Below are 16,208 nucleotides of genomic sequence, written 5' to 3'. Positions count from 1 at the left end.
GGAAAAGGGTTAAATTAACATGGCAAACTACACAGAAGAAACTAATGGAATAAATTGGAATTTCCTACTGTATATGACGTGCACACAATAATTAAAAATAAAAATATACTCATCACACAACAAGTTAAACAAGGCCCAGCTAAACTGCACCCATCCCACAAATGTTTTGCATTATTCAGATGTAATCCATACATACTGTTATTGACTTAACATGAAGTAATCTCTGCAGAATTGTAGAATTTCATCAAACATCTCATTTTGACAAAGGTGATACGTAAAGAGCCCAGTATGAACCATTGCATCTGAGCTGCGTCAACACGGGCTTCACCTCCTTGAGAGTCAGTCGGAGCTTTAAAGGTGGGTAGCCAGGCAGGAAATAAATCTTGACTATGAATTCAGCTCATTGTGGTGAAAATACTCACGCTGTCGATGTAGTTGGCAAGGTGGACCATCTCCTCGCGCACTGCGGTCTGATTGCGGTTCTTGTGGTTAAACTAAAGAGAAAAGCAAGAGACAGAGGATGATGATGGTGTGTAATGAGCACACCACCTACAGTCAAGCTCTGGGCTGAAGGCCCTCACAGGTGTTTTCATTGACCTCGCCTGGCAATCAATAGGGCAACCTTTATACACTCCTCTTAGAACGTCTAAATTCAATTTACCCAAAGTATTAAGATCTTCTGTCTGTAAAAAAATGAAACGTGGAAAAAATGAATTCATTAGTCGAGAGCAGACAGCAATGACACTGACTTCTCAAACACAGAACAGAATGGGTGCTTGTGAGCTGCTGCTGATATGCTATTAAACCTTTCATTCTATGTACACATACAGTGCTAAACTGTCGACTTCCATTCAGCGTAGCTGGTAGCAAAGCCTGACAGTGACTGCCACTCTTAAACTGAGCATCCCGCTTTTTCTGCCATATGGGCAATAATCTGTCACGCTATTTCACAGTTTCTGACTGACAAATGTCCACACCATGAGTGAATAGCTTTGCAATATATTGTTGAGCAGATTTCTGATGGCAGGTTTCTCATTCTTTCTGTTTATAAACATACTGTATAAGAAATAACCTCTGCTGTATGATAGCTACCCACAGGACTATAAACAAAAACAAATTATTTTTAGATATTTTGTGTGGAATAGAATTCCCTAGGACATTACCATCATGTAATATGCGCTTTCAACTTAAATACACTTACAAACTCTCCTCTTCCAAGTCCTAACTCCTGCAATAAAAAAACATTTCTACAGCCTACTAAAGGAAGAGGAATTCTCATTAGAACAAAAACTGCAAATGACAGGAGGCCATTTGGCCCATCTGGCTTGTTTGACAGATTTGTAATCTAAGCTTTTAGTACATTTATCAACTTATTTTTAACTTTAATAAAGTCATTTCTTTTTCTGTGTACGTTTCTTGATTATGGACATTTCCATTCACAATGACCACTGTGTAAGTGCGCCCACTCCAAGAGCAAAAGACAACAATTCCTACCACCCTAACCTTCCTCAAACTATCCCAGAAGCACACATACAGCCATAATAAGAAAAAAAAGCCTGATTCATCAGATATGTCCAGGAGATAAAGCTGTAATCAGATGGAGAAAATGAAAGATTTTACATCTGATTATTTTAAATATCCATTCCATTTCAGGCATAAGAACAGTATTACTTTTGTCATAGTAGTACTTATACTATCAGTGCCAGTGTTGCACTGTTGAACAAGGGGTATCTTTTCTTTCCTGTCCACATTTCATATTCCTACTCCATTATGTTTCCACAGACAGTCAAGACTCTCACCCTCTCGTTGTCCACCACTAATAGCAGCTCCACATACCGAGTCTGTGGAAGCACCGCCCTCTTTCTCTGAAAAAAAACCCAGAAACACACACGTTAACACAGAACTGTTCCCCTGGACAAATGCTAACAACGCAGGCATGCCATGACAGGCAGCACTAAGCTTTACATCCGGCTTCTGGAGAGACACTGGCTGTGCTGGCAATTCACAACGCCTTTGAGTTTAAAATGATATCAGCCACCTTCCGATGGATGTAAAATCCCCCTGGACCAGCTGTTTTTTATTCCATCTGTGTCATCCATTCTTTCACTGAATCCTTAATTAAACTACTAACTGGCTTAATTAGACATCATTAATTGAAGAGGACGACCAGATTGCCCTTGTCAACACAGATGCACAAATGAGGGAAAGACGTTACTGAACAAGGTTAACCTGTGATGCAGGGCCTCATCCAGCAGCCGTGCAGTACTCCCAGTTACTATTACACTGTGGAAACCATGAGCTCTGACCTCACATGTCACTAGGGCACATATGCACACTGAGCACGGAAATTATATCTTAAGAATATAAGAGAGGTTACAAATTATATTCAGCCAGACTATCTTGTTCCGTTGTTAGTAACTAATGCCTCTAAGGATCTTGTCCAGCCCTTTCTCATAAGAAGCAAAGGTAAGGTTTTTAATAACATGGCAGGGTATCTTGTTCCAGTTTCCTATAATCAGAGAAAGGCTGCAAATAAGAAGAGGGCATTTAGCACATCTAGCTTGTAGTGTCAGAGAATGTAACAGGCATCAATCCCACCACCACTCACATGCTTAATGAGTGCTCTATACAGTAGTAGCTTTTAGATTAATTCCTCTCCTCAAGGGTTTCAGAATAATTTTTGTGGTTTAATGATGATTCAGGAAATGCAGACAATATTCCACATCTTGATACACTGGTGCAGCAGTGTAAAGCATTCCAGCATTTTCAGGCTGGGTAAGGGGCAATAGTCTGGCCAAATGTCTGAAACAGTCAGAGGTGTAAAGTGGGGGTGGGGGGTTGGAGAATGTGAAGTAATGAATGCTGGGAAGGGAGGACAGGAAGTTGTGTCATTGGCATGAGCTGGGGGGATTTTCATCTCTCTAGAAAAGTTCAGTCATAAAAGAAACCCAATATCTTCTCACTCTTAACAGCTGCGTCATTGACAATGGATCGAGGTTCTGTGTCTGTTCTATGTCTGAGGGTGGCGGCTCTGTGTGCTGCACTCCGCAGGACAAAGGCTCAGACCGAACGTCCTTGAGGTGGTAGATGAGATGCTGGAAGGAGGAGGAAGACTGCAGGGGCTCTATTCCATAGCTGGCATTGGCTGTGTGCAGAACCCCTCTGGAAAGAAAGAAGGAAAAATCAACACATATTCAATTCAGCGCCACACTCACTGCCCTCAAGCAAACCTGCCACACTGGTATCTTAAAACACTAGACTTTTCCATTTGGTCAGCGAGCTGGTAATCTGAAATGGTAGAATGGAAGCTTTTATATACTGTATAAAGAGAAGAACGTTTTTCATAGCACAGATTGCTGTAATGAGAGCCAATTTTAAACCCACTTTAAGTGGACAGCCAAGTGGTACGCTGCTGGATGGCACTATACTTGCTTATGTTCAATGCCTTGACATTGCACCTTTGTCCTCTCAGTTTAGAAAAAGCAGGCAACTTGCCAAAAATGTTCTGACCGCCTCACATTTCCAGATTATTTTTATTCAGAAGATAAGCTCCACAGACTCCACAGGGATGTTTCAAATCACAAACTTTGGGGAGTCCCCGCCAGCATTTTTCATCTTTGTGTTCGGGTTTGCTAATACCAATAGTGTTGGAGTCCTCGAAAAGTTCCATCAACTGTCTACTGTATTTATGATACTGTAGTTTCCGGGACAACAGCAAAGTCAAAGCAAATCCAAGCATCGAGCACTCCCTCATAGTTTCATCAAAATCATAGATCACAAAAAAACTTGTATGCACATTTTTTAAAAAGTCATTTAACACAAATTTAATAAGTGACATGGTAGTGGACAAAATCAAACCTCCTTATCAGCACCTACATACTGTACTAGAGAAGTCAGAAAATTAGGTTTCCACTGGATAATAAATAATAAATTATCCAAAAATACACACCAGTCCAGTTAAATGCGGGATCTGTTTTTAAGCTGTTTTTATTCCCTATCAAATAATTGTTTATTAGCAGAATAACAAAGTACTTGCAGACTTGTTTTCAGACCAGACGAGATTCTTTGGGGGATTAAGAATTCTGCCAGCAGGTTGACCTTCCTTCTCTGGCACTTAAATTTTCCTTCTCACACTTCTCTAATGGAACTGACAAACACCTCCCTTCCCCAAAAAAACAGTGTAAGTTAGCAGAGGAGGCTGTCATTAGATCTCGAATTTACTCTAAAATAAAGACTAAGGGAAAAAAAGGCTGATCTTTCCCATTCACTTGAATCTTGTTTGTTAAAATATTTGACAAACAATTTTTAATTTAAAAGTAATTTTAAAGCTCAGAGTATTTTTACTAGTAACTACAGTTTGTACAGTGGGTCCTTAATCTTTATTTTAAACCTGCTTTTTTAACAGTTTGTGAAGTGCTACAATTCCTTATTGAAAGCGTCATAAAAAGATATAATAAGAAACAAGCACTGGCACCCTAAACATTTCTAAATATTATCAAACCATAAGGATTCAATGTTATTTTGTAAATGTGGAATCAGCTTTTGATTCAAACACCATAGTACCATGCAGGACAGTCAGTGCTGACTGTAGGAGCACCAGCAGGTGGCCAACAAGTTGCAGGAATTGCTATTGAGCAGAGAGAAGACCCAAACTGGCAATTGTGCATTGAGGTTTGGACAGACAATGCCTAGTGTGTAGACCTCAATCAGTTCTCTACAAATTACTGGTTGAGTTAGCTGTGGTGATCCAGGTTTACTGTGCTTTGTTGTTAAGTAAAATGTGTTGTTCAACTTCATAGACTCATCTCAGCAGCAGTACTAGTAAAGATTCAAGGTAACAAGTAATTGGTTTATTCCATGCTGAAAAAAAGAAGAAAGAAAACACAACGTTTCGGCCATGGAGCCTTCTTCAGGGGTGAGGAGAACTGAGATTCTCCTAAATAACTCAGAACTAAGATTCAAGGTAAATTAGTCGAGCTCAAACCCAAGACCAACTCCATAGGAACCTAATTGGTATAGTTTTAATGAATGCTATTATTTAGCAAGAGACATTAAAAGTACAACAGACAAGCACTGGATCCAACAGCATGCATTGTGTTTTTAATTCTTCACAGTATATTAAACAAAATAAACGTATACTATCATAACAATTATACTCATAGCAAAAAGTATTGTTGAGTGTTGATTTTGACTGCAGTTGTTTAAAGTAACTCCAGTCAAGTGTGCTCTGCTTAAGTTTATTTTCCAATACTTCAGTTCCCTCTTCTATTAATAGATGTTTCAATGGTTAAAGGAAGAGATGTACAGTACTGTAGATGTCCTGATATTAGCTGGGACCACAGAAAGCTAAGGGACTGTCTCAACAGTACTGAACAGAAAGCTGCTGATAGGCACTACTGCTTCCCGTGATGAGAAGTGCAGCATTACCAGCTGTTTGCAATACATGTCTTCCACTTCATGAAATGTGTTCCTGCACTACTGCCTCTTCAAGACACTCAGCTTCCGTTTTTATTTTTACTGTTATAGAACATTTTTTTCAACCCACTTATGTTTATGAGAGCAGCGGGCTCTTGTGCAAATTGCACTCAAACAACTACGCATGTACACTTTTATACTAATTTTAGTTCCCAATCTCTTCGTGCAAAATGTAATCAAAATAAGTTCAGAAACATTTAATTCCAAGGATACCAAGAACGAGGTGCTCACTTAAATACAATGAGACAGCACTTTTGAATAACAGAAGGATTGAAGAGCTATCGAGTTCCAGTCATTGAGAGTTTATAAATGCACACAAAATCATAGAAGGCACTTTTTCAAAAACCTCTCCACTCTACCAATATTTTATACTTCATCAGACAGGCTCTATTGCACATTATTTAGGAGGTGCATTAAACAATGTTTTTATTTTAGATGAGAATTTGGAGCTACATTTTAGAGACATAGGATACTTGGTGCAGCATTTTTTCTTTGTATTGGCATATTTTTCTAACATCAAAGATGAATTAAAATGTACTAGTTAAAAAATAATCAGAAACAGCTTTACTTATTAGATGAAGACCATAAATTAAGCAGTAACATATGGATACTGCATGTGTTAAGGATTCCTTTCCTTTCTCACCAGGGGAATGAGATTCTCCCTGCAGACTGCCGAGCGATCAATAAAGAAGAGGCTGCTCTTCAGTTTTAACTGTTAGTCAGCTCAAACTCGGTCATTCTAATCTCCCTTCCAATAAACAGTCCAATATCTGTTTCATGTAAAGATACGTTTGTAAAATACAATGATGGCACACCTGTACACATTTACCAGATCTGCGAAGTCCTGCCTTTCATGTACAGGCTGACACTGAGAGGTCAGGTCAGTAGAATATCACATCAGCCACCTGTGACTGAGCCTGTCATTATCTCAGCATGACCTAATTCTGTTTGCCAGCTCAGAGAAACGTTCATTTCCACAATTCTTCGGAAAGCTGTTTTTGTTATCAGTCAGCTAATTACATATTTTGTTGCTTTTCCTTGCCATCACTCTTCATTTCTTTTCCCTTTTTACATACTGTAGTTCCTTAATTGTAAACCCCAATATGATGATTAGTATTAGTCAGTTCCCTTATTCCTTCCTAACAATTCTCACTTCTTGCACACCACTGACTGCCATTTTGTTTTCTGAAAATTACTCATTTTCTTCTGATATATCCCATATCTTTACATTGTTCTTTCTAAGGTTCTGGACATTTCTCATATTACATTCTACTGACAATAAAGTGTATTTTTTCACATACCAGCAAAAATAATCTTGTGTTTTGCTGTCAGCCCATCTCACCAGTCCTTTGGTTTTTCTTAATGGTTTGCTTAAGCCGGTAATAGCTCACATGCACAGGCTTCTCTCAGTCCTGTAATTATTCTCTACTCAAGACACTAATCCAGCTGTATCACTGAGGTTAAGTACTATATGGAGCACCGTAAAGATTGTTACATCAAAAAGCACCTATAATGTGAAACCAGAAAAATGACCGTTCATGGCCCCATCAGGAAGATATATCATTACCTTTTCACAGCACACATGGTAACTTAACCTGTGCATTTGAACACTTAAAGAGATTTGTGTACCATCTTTCAACATTTCCCTCTAGATCCAGTAAACATGAAAGCAGTTCAAGCTACTAGTTCATTCTATATGTTTGGAGACTGTGCACGACTTCTTTAACTCTCAGATTAATGAAAAAATAAATGATCAACAAATGAAATAAATGAATAAGACATGTACATAATCCCCCTTCTTGCCAATATCAAAACAAGTCTGGTGAGAACTAATCCCAAGGAAATTCTGTATTTTTTATTTATGCATGTGATCAATTTTCCTAAACCCTGTTCCCAGGAATAGGAATGAACCTTCAGGAAACAGACTGAGTAACCATCAGACATACTTTTAACTGCATACAACAGCTTTTGCCTTAAAAAGCCACCATTAGAACAGGCCAAGCTTTTGTTGTAAGAAGCATTAGCAATTAACAACTCACAAATGACAGTAAATGGGTTTAACTGACTTGCTTTTTTAGGACCGTCGTTTCAAGTGGATTTCTGCATGGGTTTAGATATATCCTGAGCTCGGTCAGAGGGCCTGAATAATTAAACAAGACTCTGGGCCTGCAAAATCGGCCTTGAGTTTCGCCTCCGAGGGAGTCAATAATCCTGACCTCCTGGCTCTAATCTGCTTACTTTCCATTACTCCAAGGTCAGCACTGCCGAAATGGTTTATTCCCTTACCTAAGGCCTGAGCAGATGCTGAGGGCAGCTGTGGATTGTGGGATACCCTCCACATAGCCCTGGTAATGGCAGTGGTCCTGGAAGACAGAAAGAAAAGATTAACAAGATGCAAATTTATTCTTTCACTACAGAGATATCTTAGAAATATAAACCAAAATGAGCCGGAAGAATCTATGAAAGCTCAGGAGCAAACAGAGTGGAAAATGAGTCCTGTATCGTACAGTGTCAGTACAGTTGTGTTAAAACCGGAAATGCTTGATCTATTTCACCCATGTCTTATTTTATTGTAAAAGTATTGCAAACGTTTCCGTTTTTATCTTGCTGTACATTCAGGTTTATTCTGCCGAGAAGCAGTCACTGTTATTTTTTTAAGTTGCATGCACATACACTTAGTTTTGACTTTTTGTACGTCTACTGCCAGAACCATAGTGTGAGCTAGGGCTGTCATTCATGTCTATTGTGGGAGCTCTACGTTTGTTTACTCTCATGTGTGTAAACATGATCCTAATCCCTCTGTGTGGGATACATTAGAATCGCCCACCCAGGGGATTAGGGAATTTAAGCAATTATCCCTGGTTCTTTGGGGAAACTTTATTTAGGAGAATTGATGCTGCTTGGAGTGTCTCAGTAATCTCCAAGCTAGAAACGAGCTCAAGGTTATGCCAAGGGTCTATTCTGGCACCTTTTAATCCTGCATCTTTGTGGAAGGTTAAGGCTAGGTTTTTTTTTGCCTTCCTTTGCCTACTTTTCCCCCAAAATAACTGTTTTGCTTACCATCTTGTTTATTGAATGGTACTGACCCCACATCTGAACACAAAAAAGACTACAATTTTGTTTTTAAACACCCCTGCGCTTGTTTTTTATTTTTAATGGGAAAATCTGCCTCTGTAGGGTAACATAAGGTATCGTTTTAGGTGACAGTCGCTCAATACCATCTCTTTGCATTAATGTCACTACATTTATGGTGTCCGTGTGGGATAAAAAGTATTTTAGTACTCTGTATACCCAGCAACACCCCCGCATTTTGTGCTCATTGAGCCAGAGCATTTGTGCTTTGTTTTTGTTTTTAATTATGGTCAAATCTGTCTCTTTAGTGTCACAGGCACATCTTTATGGTGACAGTGCCTCAATAGCCCACCTTTGGGTCAATGTCACTACACAGAGTGGCACTGAAAGGCAGTGTTGTAGATTCCCACTCTTTAATAACACCGTTTTAAGCGCTCAGCAACCACTTTCATATCAGCTCTCGCTGTGCCTGTGCAGTCAGGTTGTCTGACGTCCACCAGAGAAACACCTCTGAAGGTTGGGAGAGAGGGCTTTTCCGTCAGCATCAAATCATGTCACACAAAACAGCTGGGAGCGCTCAAGGGCACACCCCTGTGGCCAGAGCAAGCTGGCAGCTTAAAAGACAGCGCCAGGGTCTTAGAACCTCCGCTTTTATCGTCAGGATGATGAAAAAACAATTACGTTGGAGCAACTGCAGATTGCGTTATCTTAAAATTAAATGCATTTCGTTAAACAAAAGGAGAAGAAAACAATGAGAACCATAAGATTATTACAGGCCTTCCTTGCAGAATCAAGGGTGCTTTCTCTGCCCACTTACTTCCCTCTACATCCACAGGTGGCTTTCCTACTGTTTCCTCTTTGCTCTGGCTCAGTATATTTTCATCTTTTGTGAGGCTCCCCATCTTTAAAGGTGCAATTTCCCACCAATGACAACATGTCGTTTTTTAGGTTATTAAAGAACAGAGTAGGTGTGATCATCATTATCGTTTCTCACTTTGTGGAGAAGAGTGAAGAGGACTCGGCACTGCTTTTATTTCCAATTATTTTTTTTCTACGAAGTATGTAATTTGTTAATGATTTTGACAGTCTGTTTCCTGGTCGGGAGAAGGAGATAGCTGGGAGTTTGTATCTAGACTGTTATTACATTTTTTACAGCCATAGCCTCCAAAGAAGCCCTGACAGGTTCTTTTGAACAGGTAGCTGAAAGCACAGATGTGAAATAGAAAAATTCACGGTTGACTGGAGTTGGCCAAGCTACACCCAGCACCCAACCATTGAGCTTTCTGCCACTCAAGCACATTCGGCTCCATATACACGTCTTCTTGCTACTTAAGCACTAAACCAATAACTGCTGTATTCTTCTCTGCTTCCCTGTTATATCTCTTGCAAAAGTTTGCATCCTGGAACCCAGTCTCCTAACCCAAAATTATATAAATGTGGAAGTGTGCCTTGAGAACTACATTTTTCAGATTTGTTAGTTAGTGTATGACAGCCATTTAGCTTTAAATGCTCAATGCTTCATCTGCTTTAGCAATTCAGAGTAAAGGTGAGGATTAGAGAGCTTTTGGACAAGTGCTAAACCTATGACTTACTGATTAATTAAAAAAAAACTATGCAGAAGTGCTTTTAAAACCATGAACAAAAGCATTATACAAAGGGTGGTGGATGTGAGGAACAAGCGACTCAGTCATGTTGTGAAGCAGATACCATGATACATGCTGTTTTTTTTTAGCAAAAGTTGTATGGGATCCTTGAATCAATTAACTTTCAATTTCTTAATTTTTCAAACTTTTATTTTCTTAAAATGCTCTCAGTCTGGTATAGACACTAATCCACATGTTCACAAATACTTTCAAAGAATGACACAGTTCATACAGAGGGGACAGAATGAGGAGGAGAGAAGCTGTGATGCATGCACAGGTCTGTAATCTTGCTAGCGTGGCTGTAGGAGCTTTGACTACACTAGTTACCTTTTCAACAACTGTGAGAGCTTTAACGTGGCAGGAGACTGTAAAGGCAGTACAGCGGGGCAACACAAAACACCTTATAGTGTGGTTGGTTCAATAAATTGCTGAAGTGAAAGAGAATTCATTGTGGAAAAAAAACACAGCAGCTCACTCCACACAGTGAGCTCTCGCTCTAACCTTTTGAAGAACGACCACTTTCAAATCACATGGTAACTTTGTATTTTTTTCTTTGTGGTTTCATGATGGCATTAAGCCATACATACTGCTTCCCACAGCATGTACCCTGTTTTACCATATTACTTCCTCATTTCACATTGCCCTACTAAACTTTCAAACAAGGATAGCACAAAGCGTTATGCCGGCCAGACAGTGCAAGGCAAGAGCAGACTGCAAAGAGGAACCAGAATGACCTCTTAAATGTTCTTGATATTTGTTTCAGGCCAGTTTCCTGTCATTCTCTGGCTCAGACTGCCAGCCTGCTGGTGAGGGAGGCAAGTGGCACGGGAAGGTGTTCTGCTGTAGTCGGCAGATCAGCAGTTCAGGTTTCCAGAGGGGGCCTTAATCCATAAGTGAAAAGTACAAGAGTAAGGCCTTGTGCTTATGTCAACAGGGCCTACAAAGAGTCCTATTACTGCAATCACAAACTAGTTTTATTCGTGTTATTCTATTCTCTAAGACAGTCTCTTAGTCTTCTTCGGAAAACATTTATTCTGGGGTACAAGCACTTGGGCTGCTAAGCAGCCACACAAACAATATATCCAGATGGGCTTCTTCTTTCTTGTAGCACTTCTTAAATCCACAAGGTCTTCACCAAGCTGTATTAAAACAAAACTTTTTGTTTTTGTAATCCCACTTTTACTGTCTCCAGGTCCCCGGGAGGAGGGCATGTCATAGAAATTGTGCACTGAATTAAAAAAATAAATGGGTAGACTTAAAAAATAAGTATGTAAAAAATACTGAAAGAAGAGAGCAATAATAAGGATAATAATAAGACATTTTACAGCGATCAGTAAGCTGCTTTATTCGTTTTCCAAGATAGTCTGGTAGTATAGCAACAAAGACTTACCTTGCAAAATCCCTAAAGACACCCTCTCAACAGTTTGCAGTATATATATATATCTCAGCTATAAGTACGCTTGCTTCCTTTTGAGATTTGTATTTCAGATGTGCAGAAAAAGCAGCAATAAAACATTGACCTTTTAATCTAGGGGATTTCCATTAAATTTTTTAGTTAATATAAACCTCTTAATTTCCTACAATACCCAAGTGCTTAAATGTACATTGTCTCCTGTCTGTATAGAAAGCAGATAGTCTGTCTGTCATGTCACAGATGCAAAGGAATCCTGTAAAGTTCAATTGTCACAAAATGCCAGCACTTTACTTAAAAATTACCTCCGTTTTCTACTAATGTAATGGATCATATCAGAAAGATTACAATTACACCCTTCGCCTGTTCTGACCAGATAAAATGGAAGTTTTAGGAATCCATCACTTAACAGACATAACAGCTAATCAACAGGGATCAAGCTCCCTTATCCCTACCCTCCCTCGCCAAGCAGGCCACTAAAAATGTTAACAAGTAAAAAGCTAAGTCACAGATCATTACAAGGTATCAAGCCAACACAAGCATGAAATTTTGTCTTGGAGCTCACTAAGAGGATACTGCTGAATTCCCAAGGGGTGGGTAGCTTATGCTTAGCTGATGTGAGCGCTATTCTTTTTTTTTTTGTGGTCAATGAAGAAAACAAAACAAGAGTGAGGGACTGACAGTGTGGCCAGAGAGCAAACGCACTCTCCAGTCCTTGCATTTGTTTTCTGACGTGGAAAAAAACTGAAATCAAGATCTTTAGATTTGGAAAAACACATCTTAAAGACTAGACTCCCTATTCTTTGCCAATAAAAAAGGTCAGGCTCTCTGCAACTGCACTGCATGGGCAGAAGACAATGTTTCTGCTGTAAACAGAATGTACTGCATGCCTGGACACCTGCCAAGACGTCACAAACCAACCACTCAAAGAACTAAACATCAACTGACTTCCAGATTGATAGAGTGAGTTATACAGTTAGAAAAAGAAAAAACACAGATGACATCCTGTTTTTAACCTCTGCCATTGCAGATAAATATGCTTATTGTTTGTTGGATTTTTAACCTCTTGTTGCATTTCCAACATGGAACCAATTTCACCAGATAAAAACAGCAAACATAACAGCTTTTACGTTTTCTTGCCTTCACGAACGTCATTTTGAAAACTATTATAAGTGTGCTGCTACTTGTCACAGAGTGCACAACTGGCAATCAAGCCAGGGCTCTCCAGGCTCTTGGGGAAATAGCAGCTTCAGCAACTTCCTGGGCACCTGCAAGCTGTGCAGTGATGCCAGCGAGGGATGAACTGTGCCTCCAATCAGAGCTCTCTCTCCTGCTAGCCACTGTGGAGCTTGCAGCATAAAGAGGAGTGAGTGGGTGGGCATTTCCTGTGAGCCAATGCCTTAAGAAACAATTGGTGATTCCAAAACACATGGATATACAACACAAAACCCAGGAAGTTGTAAAAAATATTACTGTAAATCCCAGATAAAGAACTCTCAACATATGTCTGGAAAATGTAGCTCTGACACAATTCAAATATAATTTCTGGATAATTACCCAATTTTACAAAGACTTCCTGTTGTGCTTCACTCCACTTTATTATCTTTGAGATAGTAGAAAATAAATCTTTCTTTAGTTTTGCAACATTAGCTTCATGGTCTGAAGAATAGTAATGGCCCATTATACAGAAATGCATAAAAGCTACATATGTACAGTACTATAAAAATCAGGATTGTACTGGCATTTTTGTTTGTAGTATCTTCCATTGCTTTAATCTGCCACAGAAAATTGTGCCAAACTATGCTGTACTGTTTTTGTGTTTAAGCGCTTTGTGTTTTGCAGCTGGGATATGACTCGATAACTTTAGCCTTGCCTTCCCTGTGAGTAGAATAGGATGTTAATCCAACAGTTGAAATATTAATGAAAACAAAAAAAAATGAAGACAAATGACTTAGTTTTCCAGAGCTGTACAAAAAGCGCAAGTCTGACCAAAGAAAAAAAACAGTACTGAAATTAATGAGACTGAGGCAACATTCTGTTTATAAAGAAATAGGATTAAAAAAAGCAAATGAGTGTTGCAACTTGTGAATACAAAGAACAAGGGGCCACACACTCATAATCACACATGAATTTCGACTGAACTGGCAATCTGGCCACCTCTGCTCCTGAAAAAAGCACAGTGAGCTCTCACCCCACACACACACACAGAAGGTACTGCTCTGTGCATTGCTGGCTATAAACACTGCCCACCACAAGAAGTACAGTATTCTATGGGATGGGAGAGAGGCGATTGACTGAAACAGGTTATTTCCACACATACTATACACCTCAAGCCATCTGCTCTCATACCAGAGAAACCAAGTGTAGCAGGAGTTTTCCTCCTGTTTTTCCACTTCTTCTAACAAAAAGAAGCTCTTGCCAATCCTTCTAGAACTGAAACTTTCATCTTTTATGCATTCCCTCTTCCCACCCCACTGGTTTTAATGTGAAAAGCTACAGATACCCAGGCATGGTATACAGCACAGATGAGGCACAACATTAAGACACACCACAGAAAATCTCTAACATATGGCTATGCAGAGGACATACATCACCTACAAAGAAAGCCCCAATGTCACAGGCCTGGCAACAGTGTTAAGGCTTAACTTTTGGTCTTATATTCTGATTATCAAGAAGCAAATTAAAACTGCCTTTATTTCTGGCCCATCATGATTTTAACAGGTCTAGTTTTCTATCCAGAATTACTGGTTTACTAGTGACCTTTTCTATGGCTTTCAGAAATCTAGGTTTGAGGAATTTCTCACAATTCTAAATTCTAGCTACTGCTTCTTTTTTTCTACCAATGAAGAAACAAAAGCCAACACTTCCAGAAGGCAGGGAAATCTATTGGGGCAGCATTTTTAAAATGATATTTGCCATCTAAAACAGGATGTACCACTGAAATGAGTACTACTATTCTTCTCTGCACCATAATTTAAAATAACAGAACAGTCATATTAAAGGATTACCATTTAGCCTATTATGGTTCACCCCTAGTCTCTGTCACCCATTCATGTCCTGAGATGCCATAATTAGCATCTATAAATAGTATAGCAGACTAAAACATCAGGAGTACACCTATCTAAACCTAGCATCTTAATATCAATGCACACTAGTAATATCTAGTCATTCCTGATGTTCAACCTTCCCCTCTCACGGTCTCTTACCAACTGAACTGACAGCTGCTGGCTTCGCTCCAGCTGGGATGTTCACGTCCCTGAGCCAAACTCTTGCTTTCACTCAGCAGCATGAGAATGACCTTCTACGATCTGCCGCATACTTGCCAACACCCCCCACCATGTACAATATACAGTAGGCTACATGTACATTCAGGACGCATCTTAGTTATTTCCAACGTTAAATTTACCAACAAAAGAAAAAGTTAAGACAATGGGGAGCTGTCCGTCCCTCTGCTTACACCCTTGAGTGTACTTTTTAGAAAGGTATGACTTTGAAGCGTTAAGTCATAGTCCCATGGATAACAGTTTGTACTAGTGAAATAGTGCATGTTATTGTGCTATAGAAGCTTTCCTATTTACTTTCCATCACCATTTAGAACTAAGCTCACCTGCCTAAGACGTACTGTCTGCAGGGTCTTTTTAATATACTGGTGACAGGCTTCGGGCTTGGCTGTAGGGAGTTTCCAAAAAGTAAGCTCACCTGAGTAAAGGGATTTTCCAGCATAACCTACAGACTACCTCTTTACTTCCAAAAATCAGGCCAACTGCCCAATCTAGAAAGAAAACCTCCTTTCTTGTACCCCTTGTAAACAGCTATACACATTATGCTTTGCTGCTGCAAAAAGGTTTGTGTAAACAATTCCCAAAGACAGCTGCTCTCAGGTTATAAAGCAGAGGGCAGGGCAAAGCAGCAGGTAGGGCTCTGGAATATCACAAGTCAAAGGTGGGGCTGCGGACGCTGTTGTTTTCACTCTTGATAAATACACTTTACCCCAGTGGCTCCGGTCCCTACAAATGTACAAGAATAGCCCTGGATCCCATTCCTGGGGGCGTCCCGTACCCCCGGGTCCACTCAGGCGTGAGTAAGGAAGGGCCCTACGTTTACTACACTGTAGTACACAGCAAGCTGATCTGATTTTTTTAAACTTTAAACAAAAATATTTTTACTGAAGCATGTCTGAATGTTATTCAGACATAATGTTGTAAAGAGGACATCTGCTCAGGCTTAGTCAGAATGTAAGCAAATATTGTACAAATGTGTAAACGTTGTTCATAACGATCTGAAAACCTTCCTTCACTTTCTGTTCTGTGAAAACCATTTGCAAATTTTAATTTAACAAGCTGTGTACAAGCTCTGTAAGCCTAAGAAAGGTTGCATGTGTTGGCAATATGTTTTATAAGCTTATTTATATAGCATCTTTTTTGATGCATTTCTAAGTGCTTTGCAAAAAATGTATACAGATAGGAATACAGACAGTACAATATATACATATTAATATAAAGAAACAGGATTAAAAGATAAAGTATAAAAGTGAGACTAAAAACCAGACTTGAATGCAGATTGATAAAAATTGATTCAGGAGAACTAGTACTGAGAATAAACATATT

At 39.4% G+C, this 16,208-nt stretch overlaps 1 protein-coding gene across 2 annotated transcripts in view; it reads right to left on the bottom strand.

Moving 5' to 3' along the window:
• Positions 1-16,208, bottom strand: part of LOC148839208 (disintegrin and metalloproteinase domain-containing protein 9-like) — a 56,350-nt gene that overhangs the window by 17,082 nt on the left and 23,060 nt on the right. For both annotated transcript variants that reach the window (XM_088909369.1, XM_088909370.1), the window contains exons 5-8: positions 7,762-7,838; positions 2,964-3,162; positions 1,800-1,865; positions 423-494 (exon numbers count right to left, since the gene is read on the bottom strand). In XM_088909369.1, the coding sequence (XP_088765495.1) occupies positions 423-494; positions 1,800-1,865; positions 2,964-3,162; positions 7,762-7,838 (414 nt within the window). The remainder of the gene's footprint in view (positions 1-422; positions 495-1,799; positions 1,866-2,963; positions 3,163-7,761; positions 7,839-16,208) is intronic.

The sequence above is a fragment of the Atractosteus spatula genome, chromosome 2 (genome assembly GCF_055471065.1).
Source record: "Atractosteus spatula isolate fAtrSpa1 chromosome 2, fAtrSpa1.hap1, whole genome shotgun sequence".
Lineage (NCBI taxonomy): Eukaryota > Metazoa > Chordata > Actinopteri > Semionotiformes > Lepisosteidae > Atractosteus > Atractosteus spatula.
This window is presented reverse-complemented; position numbering and strand designations above follow the sequence as displayed.